Here is a 21,130-nt window from a genome sequence, read left to right as displayed (position 1 = left end):
AAAGAGTGTTTTTTTTTCAGAGAAATAGAGAAAAGGAGTAGTGAGGTCAAGTATGAGCAATAAAGTTGACCATACAAACAGAAATGTCATACAAAGAAAACGGCGAATCACTGGTAACAATCTTAATGCTTTATATTGGTTCTTGCTCCATCAACAAATAGAGTATATTTTCTCTTATTTACCGTGTCACGGATGGGCAAACCGGTATTCACATACTGTTTCTGCTCAGGTTGACCTCATGAGGCCAAGACTTTCTTTAAGCCTCCAGAAACAGTTTTCAGGTATTGAAAGACGGACAAGTGAGAGCAGCACAGTGGGCCTGTTGAAAACGCCTACATCTGCAGGCACAGCAGGATTATTTTTGAAAAAGCAATGTTTTACTATATATAATATTTTTCATTTTTAAATTGGTATGAAATAGGCTTAAGTAATATACAGTACCTACACAAATCTGTTGTGTTTTTCAATCATAAAAAGTTAAGCTATTGAAGTAAAGAAGGTACTGTAGCTATCGGGGGTAAGATGGTGGGAGAGCTAAAATTATGCACAATTTCCTGGCCCACTTTGATATTTAAATATGTAACATGTGTTTTATAGCTTTATCAACTTATCTTACATAATATTTTCTTGTGTGTGCTGTCGCTTTATCATTCAGTGCTGGAAATAGTCTTAATCACTCACTTGTCGAGATTTAGGTGATAAGATTGATACCACTGTCATATCTGGGCATTAGCTTTAGCATGAAGACTAGAAACAAGGGGGAACAGCTAGCCTGGCTCTGTCCAGTTTATGAATTTAAATATCTGCCCACATATTAACATGTTGTATTATGTATGTTTGATCCAAGTTGTTTACCTGGCAGCATCACTATGACAACAAGACCCCAGGAAGTCAATGCAATAGTTACACCTCATAAATCTAGGGTTTGAAATAAATAATAGGACAATAGTGAAGCACTTGTAAATGTGCATGTATGCTTTTGCATAACGATTTTTAATCATTTGTGACTAATAAACGTATTTATTATTGAGATAGGGAGGGTACACAGCCTCTTAGTTGTACCCATCCCCGAAAAAGTAGGGCTCCCTCAAAAGCGACGGTGTAATTCATACGCTGCATAAGTCTCAGTAAAATGAACAATTGTTTTTAACATGTTTATTCTATTTGAGTTAGATGATTTTGCAGAAATTGGAAATGGCAACAGTAGGCGAAGCTTAGAGTGCTCACAGTTTTCTGAGACAATAATTGAAACGCATCATCATCCACTTATCTCATAATGGCTACCTGCAATGACGATGTACTGAAATGAAAATGTGGCAATGTGGTTTGGCGACATGATACAAGCGGATCAATAAAACCCTGACGAGTCTCCATCTCCACGTTTTCTCATTCTGCAGCCGGAGAGAAGACAAACTGCGGATCCCCAACGGCTGGCTGTGTCACCTGGCCCCAGAAATAATCCAGCAGCTGTCTCCAGACACAGAGGAGGACAAGCTTCCCTTCTCCAAACAGTCGGATGTCTTTGCTTTTGGGTAAGTGTCGTTTCACCTGATTCCCTCCTGTTTGTTTGACCAGACAACCACAGGGGCCTGATGTTGGACAATCACAGCCCACTGTTGACAGAGAGGGTTTACAAACCCCAAATATTTGAGTGATTTCAATTAAAATTGTAACTTCCTTTGACAGAGAAGCGTCCTTAAACTCCACATCACATGGTAGAGGGGCGACTCATTAACGGGTTCTTAGATCTCATTATAGATTTTCGCCGCTTGCTGTACAAAGACGTAGATAATGTAATAATTTGTAATTTTCTAAATGACAATTTCGCTTCTGTTATTGTCAGACTTTAGATATCCAACTTCTGACCATTTAAAGAGAGAGGGATTTGAAATTTTAAAACTTAATTGCTTAAATTATATCTGATTTTGACATTGAACCCCACTTGGTTCCATTTGCCTGATTATGGGGAATATCCAATATTCTCAGAAGCAGTGACGACCCCTGACTTGGCACATATCCTTTATATATACAGTACCAGTCAAAAGTTTGGACACACCTTCTCATTCAATGGTTTTTCTTTTTTTTTTTTTCTACATTGTAGATTAATATTGAAGACATCCAACATATGAAGGAACACATATGGAATTATGTGGTAAACAAACAAAATGCTCAACAAACCAGAATATGTTTTATATTTTAGATTCTTCAAAGTAGTTGAATGAGAAGGTGTGTCCAAACTTTTGACTGGTACTGTATATATATATATATATGGTCCTTTGGTAATGATGTTGCAGTGGGAAGTCAAGGGTGCATGGTGTCGTTCCACCAAGTGGGTGTGAGAGAAGGTTTGGAAGGTCAATTGGTCAAAAACCAAGAGAAAGTTACCTTCTTCACTTTTAAACTGATTGTGTCATTGCAAGAAGAGGGGAAAGAAATATGTGAATGTTGAGGAGCCAAGAGATGTCAGCGAATTGATTACGCAGGAGGAGTTAATCAAAGAGTAAGAGAGAAAGATTTACAAATGAAGCTTTGCTAAACTTCATCTCATGGAAGCTTCTTCATTTGGGATTCCAAACATCTGGTGCGAGGTAGAGTGTTAGCCAGGTGAAAAGCCCATCTGCACAGGAGGGGATTGGGTTTTATGTTTGGCAGAAGACAATAAAAGTTTTTTCAGTAGAAAAGAAGAATTCCACCTTTTATACAGAAAATCTAAGGAGAAGAACATTACAGTGGCCAATAACTGGCAAATGTAAACATTCTAACATATGTAAATATAGTGAAAATAGTAACAAATAGTAGTTGCCACATTTCAGTCTCACTCCTCATGCCTAACCCAAACCAGTCCAGCCAACTAAGGCATTTAGTACAAGCCAAACAGAAGCAGAGTAGGGCGGGTCAAGCCTTCTGCATGGGAGGATTTAGTGAGCTCTGGTGGCTATGCTGACATTATACACCCATCAACTGTTCACACCAATGGTGCACTTTAACTAATTAATGGAAAAAATGAATTGAACCAAACAATAGTGTTTATTATTTTTGAGATATTAATGGGAGGGTGTTAAAATGTTTCTAATATTAATAAAGCAGAGGAGAGCCTCACTTTTTAAAAAGTGAAAACTAATGACCACTGAAATTTGACCAAATGATTGGTAACCTGGTGACATAACTCAGATATGTAGTGGCCATTTTAATATTGAGCCAACTCATAACTGAACTCCTCACTGACTGATTGGCTTTCACCTGTCTGACATCCTTGTACACCAGAAAAAGAAGGTTCATGGATTAACACGATATATCTTGTTGGATTAACCTATTTAAATTGTAAGTGTAAGGAAGACAAATTGAGTTTTTTTAGGGAGGTGGAGCTGGATTATTTCTTGTCCTGAAGTAGTAACCTAAAGTCAAACTTACATAACACACAACAAGAGGAGATATAGAAATGCCTTGTTGGAGGTAGGCACAACAAAACCTGTCTTCATTGCATTCAGGCAGCTGTAGTATTCGTATCTTCTCGCCAAACTACCCAAAATGTAACAAGTCCCATCTTACTTCAAATCATTTTGACCCGAATCATCTCACCGAAGCATTTTTGTCGTCACATTCACATTGCTTTTTGAGTTTCACTCTGGTTTCTCAAAACCAAAGTGTTTGTCCCTCTCCTCCTCTAAAGTCCAATTTAAAAATTAATCCTAAATTGATTAAACATCCCCACGGGCTCCTGTTCTTCCTCCACTGCCATTACTGATTCATTTGTGGGGGTGGACCCCGCTTTGTTGACTCCTAGCACAGTTGCATTTTCAGATGATCCCCCCATATGGAGGTTCTGACGCGATATCATTCTAAAAGGAAACAGAGTGCAGCGCTGGCCCACAATGTCCAGCTGCTCTGTTAGCTCTTGTGTTACCTAGAGGTGACCTCCATGGCTATTTTACATATTCATTGACAATCAGCCGTCATGTTTTTCCCCCTTTCCCCTGGCGAAGAGCTATTTTTAAACAACTTAAACTAGACGTGCAGGAGCAAAATGAAAACACCTTTTTTTTGTATGTTAATTTTGCAGAAGCGCTAATTAAAAATGTGCTGTTTCTTCAACTTCTGCATTGATATTTTTCTTCAAAACTTGAAGTTGAAGACAAGATTCAAACACAAAATCCAGGTTTTTGCATAAACCACAATCCAACTGTGCTCAAGGAGCATCTACAGCTCTACAGTTTGATGCTTTATAGTTGTTTGACTGAGATCTTGCATGGTAGCGTTAGCACTGGGCGGGATGTGAACCCTCCATAGGTGTGTTTTTTGAAGCTGTGATGTTATTCTCTCTCAACCAGACAATCCAAAGCTTTGACCACCACTCTGCTCTTCTATCCCCACAGCACCATCTGGTACGAGTTACACGCACGTGAGTGGCCTTACAAGAGTCAGCCAGCAGAGGTGATCATATGGCAGATTGGCAGCGGGATGAAGCCCAACCTCGCCCAAGCTGGAATGGGGAAGGAGATATCAGTAAGGGTTTTTTTTTTTCTTGTTCATTTGTCACAATCATGAGTCACTCTTTGCTTCAAACTTGAAGAACAGATTAAAATCCTAATGCTCCAACCACATATTATATCAGTTGATTATTACTTTGAAATAAATTAGCATGATTAAGACGATAGGCAATCAGAGGCTAGATTCAAAAAAGTGTTTTTAAGATGATACCCAGGAACAAAAATTGTTTTTAGAAGAATCCTTAATAGAGGTATTTCAACTAAAAAACGTACTAGAACGCCTTGTGGAATTTTCCAAAGATGCACTTCAATGACCCTGATGGTTATAAGACATTTTAAAAATATTTTTAATGTCTTAAATTAAAGATTGATATAACCAAGACAGACGTTTTTAACAAAGCTGTGTGGTTCATGTAGTGGTAAGTGGTAACAAAATATTTAAGTTCATGAATTGATTTTATTTGATTAAAAAAAACGACATTACATTTTGTGCTTATATTAACAAAGTGTGTTAGGTCAGAGTTGGTTCAGACCAGGGTTTTTTCAGTCACTCTGTAGGCCCTGATTAGGGTAAATCGTGTCAATTGCACGTTTCCCCCCCGAGGTGGTATTGGCATTTCCTGTCTTTGCAACTTCAGAGCAATATGGTATCAGTCCTTGGTTGCCTTCACCTCGCTTAACACCTCGACTCTTTTCCTCTCTCCTTGGAAAAACCTCAATCTTCCGTTTGAACAGATCTGGTTTGCGTGCGACACGATGAGTCTCAAGTTTTGCAGGTCACATGCTAACATTAGCTAGCATGTCTTTACATATCACACACTGCTGAGGCTGGGATGAGTCACTTGAGTTAGTCCAAGTAAAAACCCAACGCAGGATCATTTTCACATTTCTGACATTTCCGTTTAGCCACGCTGTTTTTGTTCTGCAAGAGCTGACTGTGTTGGAGATTAATAACAGAACAACAGCATGAACGTTTCCCTTTCAGCTTATGCAGTATCTTTGCGTCATATCTCTTCTTGCACAACTTTACAGTTTAAGAAACTCTGTTTTAGACTGATTAAATAATTTAGGAAAGCATATTTTGGCTCAGTAAAAACAGGGACTACTCATGTTTGCACATTTGTTCTTTCAGTATTTACACAAAAGCTAAAAGACCCCTTTTTCCCCATGTATCTTTTCCAGGACATTCTGCTTCTGTGCTGGGCGTACAAGCAGGATGAGCGGCCCAGCTTCTCCAAGCTGGTCGACTTACTGGAAAAGTTGCCAAAACGGAATCGTCGCCTTTCCCACCCAGGGCACTTCTGGAAGTCAGCTGAGTATGTCAAATGAGTTAGGGACACAACAACAGCAAACAATCAGCAACTTTAGAGAAATCATTTAAAAAAAAAGAAAAACACAGCCGCCCATTACTCTACATAAATAACCCACCTCCTTAAAGAATGCACTGAATCCAAAAGCCAGCCCAGTGATGAAAACTGCCCGTGCTGTGTGTATTTTCATGGAATGATGGCATGTGTGTGTACAGATAAGTTGACTGTCCAGCTTCTCAAAGCGGTCGGGACTCATATTTTCTTTGGTTTGATTTTAAACCATACTGGATATTTTTCCTTTATATTTTTTTTTGGTCTTTTACTATTGACTCGATCCCTTCATAATATTTGATTTATTTTACTGGATGTATCTTGCTTGTAACTTTTTCGACTGATCACATCATTCTGGATTTTTAAAAGAAAAAAAACACATGTTTGAGAACAAGTGTAGAATTTTTTTTTTCTCGCTCATGTCTTATTCTTATTTGTTTTTGTTTTGAATGAATGTAACTGTTGTACATCACACATTGTATATTTTCATAGCATTGTCTTGCCATTCCTTATGTCTGTCAACTGTGTAAACCATTCTGTCAGTGTTACCTCATGGTCTCTCATGTGTGTGGATGACTGTACAAAAGCTTTATTTAACTTTAAGAAAAAATGTCCTCTTATTTACACCGTACCATATGAATGTGAAGAAGCCAGCCTCCCTGTTTGTGTGGGGATGAGTTGGCGCGGTTCTTTGATGGGAGAATGTTCTCTGATCAGCCTGTGCTTTGAAAATTTGCCTGTGAACACAAGCGAGACGTTTGAACAATAACCTTTAGTGGGGGAGGGGGTGGGGTGGGGTGGGGGGGGAGCCGCTGGTCAGACGAGGACTTTCCTCACTTGATGCTGTTGTGTGAAATCGCTGACACTTGAAATGTATAACGTCAACTGTTGGCGAACTAATTACCCTTCAGAAATGCTACCACTGAGCCCCCTTTAACCATAAATAAATGTAAAATATTTACTTTAAATAGCTAACAATAGAATATAATAGATACAGATACAAATATAAAGCTTGCAACTGTATGGTCAGTAACTTCAGTTATTTTATTCAATTGATATTTGAGCTGACATGTTAGCTTTTTTGAGACGTGTGTGAAGCTGTTTTATAAAATAGTTTGGAAACCTAACTGGATCAATGTCCTGTTGCTAATGGGCCTGGGACGGAGGACAGGAATGATTTGGACGCACACAGGAAGATGATGTGACTGTTAGAGGCGTAAAGGGAAAGCACACAACCTTTAAAGAGGCAACACAAAAACTCTGAGAAGTCAAAGTAAACTGAGTTCAACTTGTTCAAATTTGTTCGGAGTTGCTAAAAAGCAGTGTTGTAGTCACTTTGAATTTAAATTCATCCTGTCTCAACTTGAGATTTTATCCCAAAAATAATTTTACTTATTTTCCTTTACCTTTTATGCTGTGCATTTTTGAGAATCGATATACTCATAAACCAATTACAAGTAAGACTTAAACCTTTTTAAATACAGTACACCAGAAAGTAGAAATGTATAAACTCCTCTGAATCAATCTCTTCCAACCATTCATAAATTACTTAAATTGATCATTTCAATATATTTGTTTTGCATTTTGACTGCTTTCATAGCCAATTGGAAGGACGGACAGAAGACGATGCAAACAGATGCTGGATTCACTCAAGATGGAATTAATTAAATGAAGACTATGTAACCTTATGAAATAATGCGAAAGGCAAAACAAATATTTATCTAAAGTTTGCTACAATTACCAACCAAAAGTAACTAAGACTGCAGCAACTTTGCATTTAATTGCGTCTGAATTCAAATGTGTATTTTTAATTGGAAGATTCTCTTATTTAGATTTTAGGCAAAAACACATTCTTTCAGATCAATACATTTTTTATTTATTTCACAAGAAGACCACGCCAGAGTCTAGATGACACATTTGCTTAATAGGCACACTTCACACACACTCAACACACACACACAATCTGCACATGTTGTTGGCTAGCTAAAGCTGTATACAATAAAATTAGGCTGGAAAAAAGCGTTTTGTTTAGTCTGAACACAGACAAAAAGGACGATGTCATGCAGAGAATGACAATAAGTAATTTCATGGGTAAGAAAAGGAAAATCAAATCCACTGTTTGTGGAGGTTGTATAGGCCTCCCATGAAGCGCTGTAACACCGCTGGGATTATATATGTTATGTATTATTTGAACAAAAGCAGACTTTACATTGTCTCTGCATTAACTAGGTGTCTTTGTTTAATTTCCGCCTTTATTTGACAAAGGAAAGTGTATAAATGTGGGAGAGAGGGGTATTATGCGCTGTAACCATCCGCTACCAATGCGCTCCATATAGGCTACTCTTGACTACAACACTGCTGAAAAAAGTGACTATGATATACAAATTCATTTTACAACTTTCCATCTTGTTTTTAGTTTTTTTAATCTTGAAAGACTTGATTTTTCTTGATTTTTCTTCTAATAAGTGAATTAATGAGTTGTAAAGTAAAAAGTAAGTAACTTAATCTGGCTGAACTTTCCCTTTAACATATCAGAAAAGACATATCAGGATGCTGAAGACCACCCCAGGGCCATTTTTCTACTTCATACTGTATATCACAATATATTTTAATGGTGTGTTTTAGAGATATAGCAAATCAGAATCATATCATCATGAATTGGAAGCCGTGGCGTCATTTGAGCTGTATACTGCTTTTGATTCTCTCTAGCCACGTGGAATAGATGGAGACAATCCAATCATGGTAAATAGCCATTTTCCACCTCATTATATAAACATCTGCCAGTGTTGGAAAATGCATACAAACAATCTGCTGCTGTTTTTTGGAGTCTGTCTGTCTATTTTGGAATTGCTGGGATTCAAATATTGTAAGTGGATCATTTATATTTGTACTGTTTACAACAAATGCATGAGATGGACTATCAAAGATTGATTCTTGTTATGAAAAAAAAATCCTTCTACACTATATATATATATAAAAAAAGTTATGTGAGCATTTTTCTGATGAACTGTTGTCTATTGAGCAGTTTGATCTCAATACCTTATGAAGTTTTACGTCAGGCTTTGCAGAACTTTTCAACAGCTTTGTTTGAGAGAATGATTGTTTCAGGATATTTATAGATCATAAAAATTATTAGACTAGCATTTAAATAAAAAGAAAAAAAGAGTTGCGACCTGTGCACATGCTAGAGTTGACAACAACCTGACTGGACAACAATCAAAGATCTAACATTAGTGCCAAGTGTACATAACAGATTGTAGACTATGTTTTATCGTCACTTGCCATAATATCAATATTCCTTGTGACTTTTTTGACTTCTTTCTTTTGAATGTAGAAATTGTGTTGTGTTTTTCTGTTGTTTCTGTTTTTTGTTCATTTGAATTTCTTTTCCTCCATTTTCCTTCTAATTGCATAAGCATTGATGCTGTGTTGTTTATTTTCCTTGATTACGTCCTTGTATTGTAGATGATAGCTCCAAAAAGCTTGTATTTAATGATGCCTTATGGTCCATGGCTTAGTGATGAGTAGATTTTGATCACAAGCTCTTTTATTTGCACTCATCCTTTACAAAGTGTATAACAATAAAAAGATGTTTTCATTTTGGACGTTTTCTGTTTCTTTTATGTCATCTTTTATCTTAGTCAACCCTTATCCATATTTTACTTTGGTTCAATTTTTTTTACTACGTCTTTAAAGAGCAAATCTAGTGTTGAGGTGGTGCCCCCCTTACTAATTTATTGTTCCAAGCATTATGTGATCTCGGCTCCTATTTTAAAAAGTCCAACCTTTTAACCTTGTACTCAAGACACTGCGCAAATAAATCGTCCAGCACCCAACCATCGTTAAACCACAATCTTAAATTTGTACACGTTTTTGTACAGATAAAAATATATAACCTTTTTATTTTTGAACTTCAGAGGTGCTGGAAGGCAGATTTTGTTGCCTTTAGAGCCATGATAAGCTGTTTCCCCCTGTCTTTATGCTAACTGGCTGCTGGCTGTAGCCTCATATTTTCAAAAAGTGATATCAATGTTCTCACTAAACCTCCGACAAGAAAACAAATAAGCATTTTTCCCAAAACGTTGAAGCATTCTTTTAAACTATCCTTGCAGCCAAATAAACTTTCTCCTGTCAGCACATAAACTCTTAAGCACTGCATTGCTAAACGTACTGCTTCCACTTGCTGCTTATGCAGTGAACATACGACAAAGCAAGCCGCCACTCTGCAATTTGAGTGTAGAAAAGTGACCTGAAAAGACAACTTTACTTTCTATTAGCTGAGATGAATTGAGAGCTGTCCTTACCATGAGAGAAACTAACAATTTCTATGGTAGAAAAATTGTGTTTTCTCGTAACAGGAAACAGAAAATCAGAAAGAAAATTGGTTTTAAATGGTTCCCTTCATAAAAAACCTTGTAATGAGAACAAGCAGTCCTCAATGAGGATGATCAAACTGATGGTTGCTGGTCGAGGTTAGAAAAGCCTTAATCTGAAGATAACCAGTTCATTTATTTCTTCTCTTCTCTTCTTTCGTGAGTTTCTGTTTCCATGACATCAATGAACTGAGCTAAGCTGGGTTCCTCATTCAAAAGAACTTCAACCTTCAGGCAGTTACATTAAAAAGACACGAAAACAGGACAAATACAAGTACAATTCCCCTGAAACCAAATGATCCCGTTAGATAACGCACAGTGTAAACGTATTTACCTTTGTAAGAGATAATCAGTCTGGTAGAGCTTGTTGCCTCTGACACAACCATCCGCATGTTGGCTTCTATTTGGGCTCCAAACTGATTCCTCTTCAAATATATAACATTGATATGAAATTTAAACGTAATAATAATAAGGCAAATGTATTTAATCAGGACAGGACCAACAGAAATATCTGGTAATATATCATCGGCATGCAGAATTTTGTAATAATACTTTGGTTCTTTGGTTAAGAGGGAAGCTTTTTAGACTTTGGGGCAGAGGGGTGATCCAAAACAAAGCAAAGCTAAGAAAAGTGATCTCCGAGATCACAATTACACCTGAAATTGACATTTCCCTGCATCTTATCTGGATAATGACCTTACCAATTTCTTTGGAGCCTATTTTCTAATATTTTATGTGTTGTAAAAGCAATTTTTTTAATTGATCCAGTACTGAGCGAGAACACTGCAGATAGCAGCCGCTTAATGGGTAGGGACAATTGCGCAATGTCTATGTAGTAGCGAAAGGTAAAGGAAAATGTTTTTCCGTAATGTTGTCAGACACTTAGAACAACAATCTGAGACTGTCGGAAGCAAAAAATGCACTTTTAATGAACGTACATTGGCAGTGCGGTATTTCCCCGAACGATTACATTACAGACGGTCTAGCGGTTGCTGTTTTCCAGCTTTCCACCTCATTACTGGACAGATTACAAATATTGTTGTCTCCACACAGGAAACATGTGAAAATAGGGTCCAGGTTGAAAGATACCAAAGTTCCCCTTTAATGCAAGGTGTAAATGAACACAGAAAACAACGCTAATCAGCAGAGCCTGCCGTGAACAATTTTCTTCAAGACTTTGAGTCTGCAAGATTTTAGCCGGTGCACCTCCCATAGCAGCCAAATCCGCAACCAATCATTGTGTTTTAACACTCATACAGGCGATCAGAGCGGGATCTGATGGCCTGTTTATGATCGGATCTAAGCCAGGTGTAAAACCTTGTACAGCATGACCGAATACTTTGAAAATAAAATGTCTGCCAAGGCAAAGAAGTTGAAATGTCAGCTAACTCCTCCTCGTCCTGCTAACTCAAACAAGTCGGTTAAAGCTAGAAGTAGTAGCAGTAGCTAGCAAGCCTTTTTCTGATCATATCACATTTTGAAATAATTTTTTACGAGCTGGTGATTTGTCAATAAACACGCTGGTACGAAAGGTTAAGGAACGCAATGCCTTGGACATTTTGAATTGACTCTTGGGAAGGGAAGACTTTCTAGCTACTGCTACTTGTAGCTTGTGCTAGGCTTGTTTAAGCTAGCAGGAAATGGAGTTAGCTGACCTTTGACCTTGCTAGTTTTTGTTGGGCTTGCTCAGAGGTTATGTTCACAATTTTGTTGCTAACATTGCCTAAAAATAACAACAGTCCGGTGCCGATATGGACATTGCGACAGGATTTTCTTGTTGTAATTATTAAGTTCTAAATGTAGGGTGGATTTTATATCAGCAAAGCTGTTCAAACAGACTCGAGATGTGGTGTATTCCTGTCTTTCATTAGTCTCAACCATTCTGTGAGACTATAGGGACGACAGTGTGTGCATGCTTGTGTGTGTGTGTGTGTGTGTGTGTGTGTGTGTGTGTGTGTGTGCGTGTGTGTGTGTGTTTGTGCAGCATATAATCTCAGAGCTTTGAGCCACTGGTTGAAGAGAGAAAGTGAGTTAGTGAAGGCATGGAGCGAGAACTGGAAAGATAAGTAAATAGATGGATAGATAAGAGCTCTACCCGTCCACAGAGTCAGTCCTCCTCCTTTTTCCTTCTCTACATCCACCTCTGAAGTCCATCCTCGGCCACTGAAGCGTAGAAAATCCACATCACCCAATCTCAGGGAGGCTGAAGCCTATCGGAGCGTGAATGTTGGGTTTCTGTCGAGTTTCTTAAAAGTGTTAAAACCTGATAAGGATCAGTGCTTTTCTTGTTAAAGTACACGCAGGCTTAAAGAACAAAAAAAACAACAATTGGGATTCAAGAGACAAAACAGAAATCATTTTCTGAGTCATGAAATAATGACAAAACAGAACATAACACAATTTAATTAGATGTTGACATGTTCTTTAAAAATAAAATCATTTTCACTCCCTAAGATATTCATAGGGATCAAAAGATTTGTTGTCTCAACAGCGTCACAAACTGACGCTCAGACTCATGAACAAACTGAGCTGAGATGATTTAGCTCCCAGTATTTATAGTTACAGCTGTAATTGCAAGTGAGATGAAAAGAAAAGTAAGGAAATTTAACATGAAAGTAGACTGCGAGTTGAAATAAATTAACTTATAAGGCTCACACAGAGAAGAATAAATATGTAACAATTCATTCAGACTATATTTCTTTATGTTTGTCCTGATGTTTGCACGTTACCTTTTAGTTGAAACCTTTTGAATATCTTTTTGATATTTTATACATCTTCACCATTTTATCATTTAATTCATTTTTTATTATTGTTGTTCCGTCTGACCTGAATGGAAATATAAATGCGACAAGGCTGCCGGTAAGAAAACTTAATTTCTGAATGCATTTCATTTAATATGAGGCAGACCAACTGCAGGAAATGGTCCTTGTGGCAGCATTAAAGAGAAAGAGAATAAAATAATAAAAAAACATTTAGATAACACAGTCAGCTGTTAACATATTGATTAATTATATTCTACGTATTTGTAGCAGAAGGTAAACTCTTGAAATGTTTCAGCTCTCTAAAATGTCAGTGGTAAATGTTAGCATTTTGGACCAACCATTCGATAAGAGGCACAGATGGGAAATCTGCTACGGTGGCCTCAGTTGACCACAATGCATTGCTCCCACTTGCTATGTTGGGATTTTAAAGGAGTGAATATTGATGCTTTTTACTGGATACTCTGTTTCCACGATGGCACCAATCCATTACAGTCGAAGTTGTTTAATTGATGTATGAAAAGGTTGCCTCTCGCCCTTTTCACTTCCATGTTCCCAAACATTGACAGTGTTTTTGTGTCTGCTTAATTATTAATTTCAGTCAATCTTTTTCTTTTTATGTGAGACATTATCAACTAAGGGGCATCAAAGAAACAAACCTGTTAAATTAGTTTTTTTTGGGGCTCATAAATTAGTTTTTTTGTGGCGGTAGATCAGCTGCTCAACAGCTCAATCAAGAAAAGTGTTAACAGGTGTGTCTAATTATGTCCTCTTAGCAGGTGTGGGCTGAGCACTGATAAGTGGAGGAGCATAGGTAAGGCAGCTCTGCAGTAAATGATGTTCTGTTATATTTGTTGTGTCCATTGTATATATAATGATTGCCTGCAGATGAATTGTACTGTCAGTATTAAATTGGAAACTTTGTATTAATGCTAGTTTAATTATTTTTGTATGATTTAGAAGCCTGCTTTGTTTTGCTCATCCTGTGCTCAACTGGGCAGGTGGTAGGTTCCAGTAATGAGGCTGAGGAGCTGAAATGCCATTAATAGGAGTGAGAGGGAGAGCTGGCAGACTGCTGTGAGGCTGCAGCTTTTCTTTTGTTGGGTGTTCATTTTCTTCAGTTTAATTTTGTTTTATTTAATCGACCTGATCCTTCAACTTCAGTTTTTTTTAAGTTTTCCAGCGCAGAAACACCTCATCTTCATTTAATATGGGTTGGAAGCACACCATGCTTTAGCTAGGAACCTTTTATTAAATGTGTTTGCTCATTATACGGACTCGACATAAAGATGACATCACCCACAAAAAAAAAACACCTTTCGTAATACAAACAGTACTAATCTGCATAGTTTTGTCATCGTTCCACTCAGAAAATTACATGACAACAGTTACAGATACAGGTCTATAAAGGAGACTATGTAACATTTTCTAAAGACAGTGAATATCTCCGAGTGTACGCCAAACATCACACATTAAAGACGTCAGAATCTCAGGGGAGTTTCTTCTTCCTCTAGGACCTCAATTAGATCAATGATGCAAATTAGATCAAGCCCGTGTTCACCCTCACAAACATGATGCAGGTCTGCAAAAAAAACAAAACGCACGCTGTATATGCCTTTTGAAAATAGCCAATTTAGAGCAGCAGATTAGCTCTGCCACATAGCCTCTGAGGACTGTAGGGTTTTCTTTATTCATTTAAAAACACCCATGTGGCTTATTATGCTGGAGATGTATTTCATTAGACCAGGGGTTTGGAAGACAGACGCAGAGAGAGAGAGCAAGAGAGAGATCATAAGCACTACAGAGTGTGCCATATAAGAGGGATGTCCTACAGGTTCAGCTCTACTGAGCCCAAAGCCGTGCCAGTAAGGAAACGCTTGTTAAGCCTGGAGACTCAGAAACATGCTGGCAACACCTGTATGTACATCGCAATAAATCCCACGCAGCTGTTGGCCTGATTCGGTGAATAAATAAATTCAACACAAATGCCAGAAATACTCTCGCTATCAAATCAAGTGGAAATGTCTTACTGAGTGAATAATTACAACCAGTGCGAGGCAGCCTGTCTGACATATTAAGGGGAAGAAGTTTTTGGCGGTCAAACTGTGCTGATTTTTGCATCATGCTCAAAAGCCCGAAAGAGGTTTGACTGTCTGACAACCGCTTAGAAAACCCACACGGGTTTGAACTGTACGTCCCAAAAATAAATCTTACATAATGCAAGAGGATGGAGGATGTGACCCTGTCTTCCCCTCCAGCAGGCCCCTATGCTGGACCATCTGGCAGATAATGTGCAACGACAGTGCCACTCAGACTCGCTGAGATCCTTTTGTGTTTTTTTTTTTCCTGAATGCCAAGAATCTGGTCTGCACAATGTGACAAGAGATACTGTAGGCATTTCAAAGCCTGTCTAGATCTTGAATTGTTCTTAGTAATACATGCAATTGAGTTTTCGTGTGTTGTGTGAACTTCATTAGTGACTTAATGCTGCAGGCCTCTATGTTCTGATATGGCTACATTCAGACAAAGGGAAAATACAATTTATTTTTCAAATAAAAGTTCCCATAGAATTTTTTTTTCTTCTTGGTATTGGTTTATTAAGAGCTTAAAGGAGCAGTTAGGCTTGTTTGCTTTGAGATATTTATTGGTTTGCACAATAAAACAAAGTCGCATAGATCCATCATAAGAAAAGAAGTAAGTTGTGCAGGTGAAATGTAACAAAAAGGCTTCACGTCAGCACAAACAAAAAAGCAAACAGTATAAACTAACAAAAAAAAAGGCAGAATCAACACAAGTACATCAAAAAGCACACATAAAGTAGGCAACATAAATCAAGCAGAAACCTAAAATCGTGTGTGTGCGCACGCTTACAGTGCAAAAGCACACAGTGTTCAGTCCTTATGAGAGAGAAGGATCAATTATAGTCGGATAAGATCCGTACAAATAGTTTGGTTCACCATTTCTTGAAGTGAGAAGATGAGCAGATGCTTAGCTCAGTTCAGTTTAGCGTAGAGACTGGAAACAAGGGCAACAGCTAGTCTGTTCAAAGGAAATAAATCCATCTACCGGCATCTGTAAAACTCACTAATTAACAAATCACACCTGGTGTGTCTTTTCAGCACTACCAAGTTGCCAGGCAACCTGTGGTGACTACAGGAGGTGATTGTGCCTGGCAGCTTTGACTGACAGTAACGGCAATAGAAACCAAACAACAACCCTAGATTTTGATTTGACTTGCATTGCAAATCACAGATAAAATTTCAAATAATTTCACAGACGTTTGCTCAAGCAAGAAGTCAGGCTGGTGGGTAAGTCAAAAAACACAGGACTGTAGAGTCCCCTATGTACTATTGTGGCCTGAACATAATCAAGTTGTAGTTTTGTTGCGTTAGGATAATCAAGAAGTAGATTTGTGTCCTAAACATAACCAAGTACTTTTGTACTTAATAAGTTTTGTTGCATTTTTGTTTTGCTTTGTGTCAGTTTCGTAGTTTTTGGTCAAAAAAAATGTTTTTTACTAAACCCACTCAAATAGGTGTACCTAGATATAGGCAATAGTTTTGTCGCATTTTAATTTTTTTACTACAGTAACCACGTGTCTCAGATAAATACGTAATTTTGAGTGCTGTTTAGTTGTATTGCAAAGTAATTTTGTAGGGGATCTACGGTTCTTCCTTGGCCCATGCTACACCCTTCCACCAAGTGTCATTAAAACCGTAATCCTGCTTACATCAGACAAACATAACCTTCTTGGCGGCGGAAATGATGAAAGAAAATGTTGACGGATCGAATTGTTTATTGCAAGGCACTGTCTTTTAAGGCCGTTATGCGGTTTGACAATAGAATAATTTTCTGTACAAACGAAAGCATTTTCTTTTTGTAATTCACCCCGACAGTTTCACAACATCTTCCACTCAGTACAGAACATAATAATGCATTCATTACCAGACTTTAGCTTTTCTCATCACTGCTGCTCGTGTCATTCTTGGATTGGCAAAATTAAAAAAACAACTGAAATACAATTTCCGGTGTGTGTTTTTGCTGTGTGCTTTGCATTGTCGGTCGTCTGTGTGAACATTGCCTGTTAACAGTGCGGTTTCCTGCAGAGCTGTGTGTTAAGACGGCTTCGTATTTAATGTTGTTTCTGTTTTTTTCCCCCCTCCCCCTTCCTGCTCCAGGCTGTAACGGAGGCATCGATGGGACTGTGTCTTTGCGTGAAGCTCGTCCTCAGCTCCGCTCACATCTGCTCCACCACCCGCCCACCTTTTCTTGTCCCACCCTGCTTCCACAACCCCAATCTTTCCTACTCTCCCTTGTCGTTCCAGCTCTGACACATTACATGTTTCCCCTAAAGCCTGGTTGGACCCTTTAGCGGTCAGTATTGGCCCACTTTGCCAGAGTGGGTGACAAACACGCCGCAGACTTTCAAACAGAGAGGCCTTTCTCCGCTCTATGCCTGAAGCCCTTCCCCAAAACGACACCCTAGACTTTCTGTTGAGGAATTTTCTACATGCATACAGCACCATTCATGCCATGCTGCAAGTCATCCTACGCTGCAAATGTGTTTTTTAAGTACCATGATTGTGCAACATATCATTCTCCGCTTTTTAATGGAGCCCCTGAGAGACATTTTCACAACAGCTAAGAAACTGTTAATTAAAACATCTGGAGTGTGCAAATTATGCAAAGGAGTCATTTAGCACATTTTGAAGTCATTTCTTTTGGTCGGTGTTCTTTGAAGACCTCATATCTCCACAAGGTTGACGTATGATGGTAAGAGCAGAAAACTGCTTCTAGGTTTTGTCACAATGCATTTAGAATATTGACCTTATGCGCAGTTCATTTTTATCGGCCTAAGAAGTAGGGAACTATCTTTCAACCCTGAAAGTAACATTTTATCTTTGAGTTTCTCCAAGTTGCCAAATATGGAAATTCGTTGTGTTTGCATTGGACATCAAAGCATGGTCACTGTGCTTTAAAATGTCTGTGATAGCTGTACCACTGCTTTTTGTTATTTTTGTCTTTCTTTCCTTTTTTTTGTGTAATTGTAACAAAAAAACTGTTCCAGCCCTTAACATGTAACCCTGCCTCCTGGAAATGACGATAATGTACAGCCGGCATCACAGTTCTGCGATCAACCATGATGCCCCTGCCTACAGCTTTTGCGTGATACAAAGATGTAGCGATTCATTGGCTTAAAATAACATTGACTGTTCACACAATCCAGACGAGGTGGCGTTAACGTTTCATACATAGACTGTAATAATAAGTGGGTGTAGTCAAAGTGACTCATCCATTTGTGGATTGCTGTTTTGAAACCTCGAGTTTGGCTGACGCCATCTTGCTTTTTGGACGTCGGCGGCTTTTTTTGGAAAGTGATTCGAAAGGATTAAGTTTACTACAACTGAAGGCAGAGGAATACATTTTAGCCAACCAAAAGTGTTACAAATAACCTTCATGGACTGTAAACACACTTGTGAAAGGGTTAAAGTTACAGACGAAAACACCAAGATTAACTCTGGTGGCAACATGTCAATCACAAGGTAGCCACCTCCTAAAACATACCTTTCTTTATTGTCTATTTTACTTTAAATGGGACCATTATTTAGTAAATCAAACCGTAATGAAAAAATCTTGAAACTAGCAGTTGAGACCAGAAACTCATATTTACATTGTTTGCTAAGGTAATAAATCAAATGAGAAGTAGGCGCATTTTTGCACAGACTTCTATACAATCTGAATTTTGTTTTAAGTCGCCCCCTGATGGCCAGTAGAGAGAATGCAAATAAAACTAATACAATTTATGGCTTCAGTTTGCAGAGCTTGCTGCCTTGTTTCACACGACAATGCAATTGGGACAAGGAGTTAATAGTAAACAATTGTAATTTCTAGAGGGCAGGGTTGACATCACACAAAACTTTGAAACTTGTGCACTTGTGAATGCTTCACATCCAGCACAGACTTCTACTTGTGGCCACTAAGCAGCTGTGTCTGTGAAGTCAGGACGTTAAGTGCCTTGTTCAAGGGCACCTCAGCAGCAGCCATTATTGAAGAAAAAGTGATTCTATACTTTTGTCACCCAGATTTTCCCAGTTGATCTCTGGATTTTAATTTAATTTTTTTTCAGAATGCAAACACATGTGTTTTCTTTCAAATGATATGCTCCCACAATGCTCCCAATTGATACAAGAAAAGCTGACACTTTTGTACTATCTGTGCACACTGAAAGTCAGTCACTGATTTATTATTTTTCTTTCAAAGAGAAATAATTTGTCTGAAAGAAAGCCGTTTATCTCCCGTCTACTTTATATTTGAAACTAGCATCTCAACGGCACAAGCTCAAGCAAGTCACCGCTTTTAAGAGAAGATGGATGGGTATCTAATGCTGGTGGAGGGAACCAAACCTCCCAAATGAGAACATCACAGTTAAATTGATCCTATTACATGGTCTGCTAACTTAGAAATCTGCGCAGCAATTTATTTGTCTGGACTGGCAAATTATTCTCCTCCCAGTGAGTGAGGATGAATGAAATGAATTCCCCAAAACCCTGTACCCACCAGACGAATGTTAAAATATATCCATTGATATTCACATCCAGTGGAGTGAATGTGACTTCTTTATTTGCTTCCAAAATATGAAATCTCCATGTAACCAGAGATTTCTTTGTGAATCACAGTGTGCATGCTGTTTGAGCAAATTACACAGCCACTAAAATACAGATAATTGGACAGTTTATCTATATGTGTGTTTGTGAGCTAATAGGTTATTCAAACTCTTCCCCCAACGATTATGTGTCTAATGACCTCAAGGCTATGCAATAAAGATAGAAACAACATACAGTTCAATATTTAGATTTTTTTTTTTTTACTAAAGTGCCAATTTAATAGACATAACTGCTCATTCTTGACAGTTTTGAGTACAAATATAACATTTAAGCGAGTCCTTTATTCTCTTTGACTACACCTGCAACTTTTACATAAATTCAAGGCATCTTTTTTGTTTAGAAAAACACACCTTCCAATAAAAAATTTATGTGATAATCACATATTACCATATTCAACCTCCTGTACATTCTTATGCCGGAGCACTTGAAGCTTCGCTCCTGTAAATTTGATAACAATCTACATAGAAAATGACTTAAGTGTGATTCAGGGTTGGTCTGCAGAACATTCACCACGTATGGTGTTTAACAACTCACTGTACCCTTTGCAAAGAATTCAATGAACATGTCAGCGCATGAACAAAGTGAATTGGAAAAGCTCTGGTTTGTCATCTTTTTGTTAGAATGGCTACTCCTACATGCACACGGTAATGGAACTATTACCAATAATGTGAGTAAAGCAAGAGTCTGAATAAACCATTTGCATGGTTTCATACTGTGATAGCTCCCTTTAATTAATATTACCATTTCCCTGGGTATCTATTATTATTCTTAAAGGATTGAGGAAGGCTTTTATTTTCACCTTTCTATATTTCTACATGGAAGTAAGTGCTTTTTCTTTTAGTATGCCCCGTGTTTGCATGCTCCAGGCAGAGCGCAGAAATCAAAACATAGAAGATGTTTGCACTGTGTGCTCTGCCTGCAGCTTTACAGACTTCTGCTACATACCGTTTTGGCTTTAAACCTGCAGCGGACCACTTAGCAAAGCTACAACGCATGCGTCACATGTGTTGCTGGCATGATAAGGATAAGGCTGATGATATTTTACATTTTCCTTACTGTCAACAAATCCCACAAAAAGACCAAAGTTAAAAATGTAATCTCTCGGTACGTCCGGACTTCCTTCCCCCATCTGTGGCCACAAGTTTGTTGGTGCCTACTGAAGACATATATCTCTAAAAACTAATTATGAATATACAGTATTTTTACACTAACTTGTTGTGGGTTGACATACTACTACTGTAATGTAGTAGTATGTCAACCCACAACAAGGTGTGGCTCACTGATTTGACTATGGTGGCACAGAGGAATAAGATATATCAATTATGAGTAGTAGGATAAATTACATTTTCATTTTGGTATTTTCTTGGGATTTGGATTTCATGGTTTTATGTTGGAGTGTACGGTATTTATAGACTTTTTTTCCTGCACGCATAAATGTCTTATTCACATTTTTGATGTGCTTATAAAAAGTGTCCACTATGTTTG

The 21,130-nt window shown here is 38.0% G+C and overlaps 1 protein-coding gene across 1 annotated transcript in view; it reads left to right on the top strand.

Annotated features, from left to right (window-relative positions):
• The window catches only part of ksr2 (kinase suppressor of ras 2), a 94,757-nt gene extending 88,816 nt beyond the window's left edge, over positions 1-5,941 (top strand). Inside the window, exons 17-19 of the mRNA XM_054611137.1 lie at positions 1,398-1,532; positions 4,374-4,503; positions 5,670-5,941. Of these exons, the coding sequence (XP_054467112.1) occupies positions 1,398-1,532; positions 4,374-4,503; positions 5,670-5,816 (412 nt within the window). The 3' untranslated portion in view covers positions 5,817-5,941. The remainder of the gene's footprint in view (positions 1-1,397; positions 1,533-4,373; positions 4,504-5,669) is intronic.
• The last annotated feature ends 15,189 nt before the right edge of the window (positions 5,942-21,130 follow it).

Source organism: Anoplopoma fimbria, chromosome 13, assembly GCF_027596085.1.
Source record: "Anoplopoma fimbria isolate UVic2021 breed Golden Eagle Sablefish chromosome 13, Afim_UVic_2022, whole genome shotgun sequence".
NCBI lineage: Eukaryota > Metazoa > Chordata > Actinopteri > Perciformes > Anoplopomatidae > Anoplopoma > Anoplopoma fimbria.
This window is presented reverse-complemented; position numbering and strand designations above follow the sequence as displayed.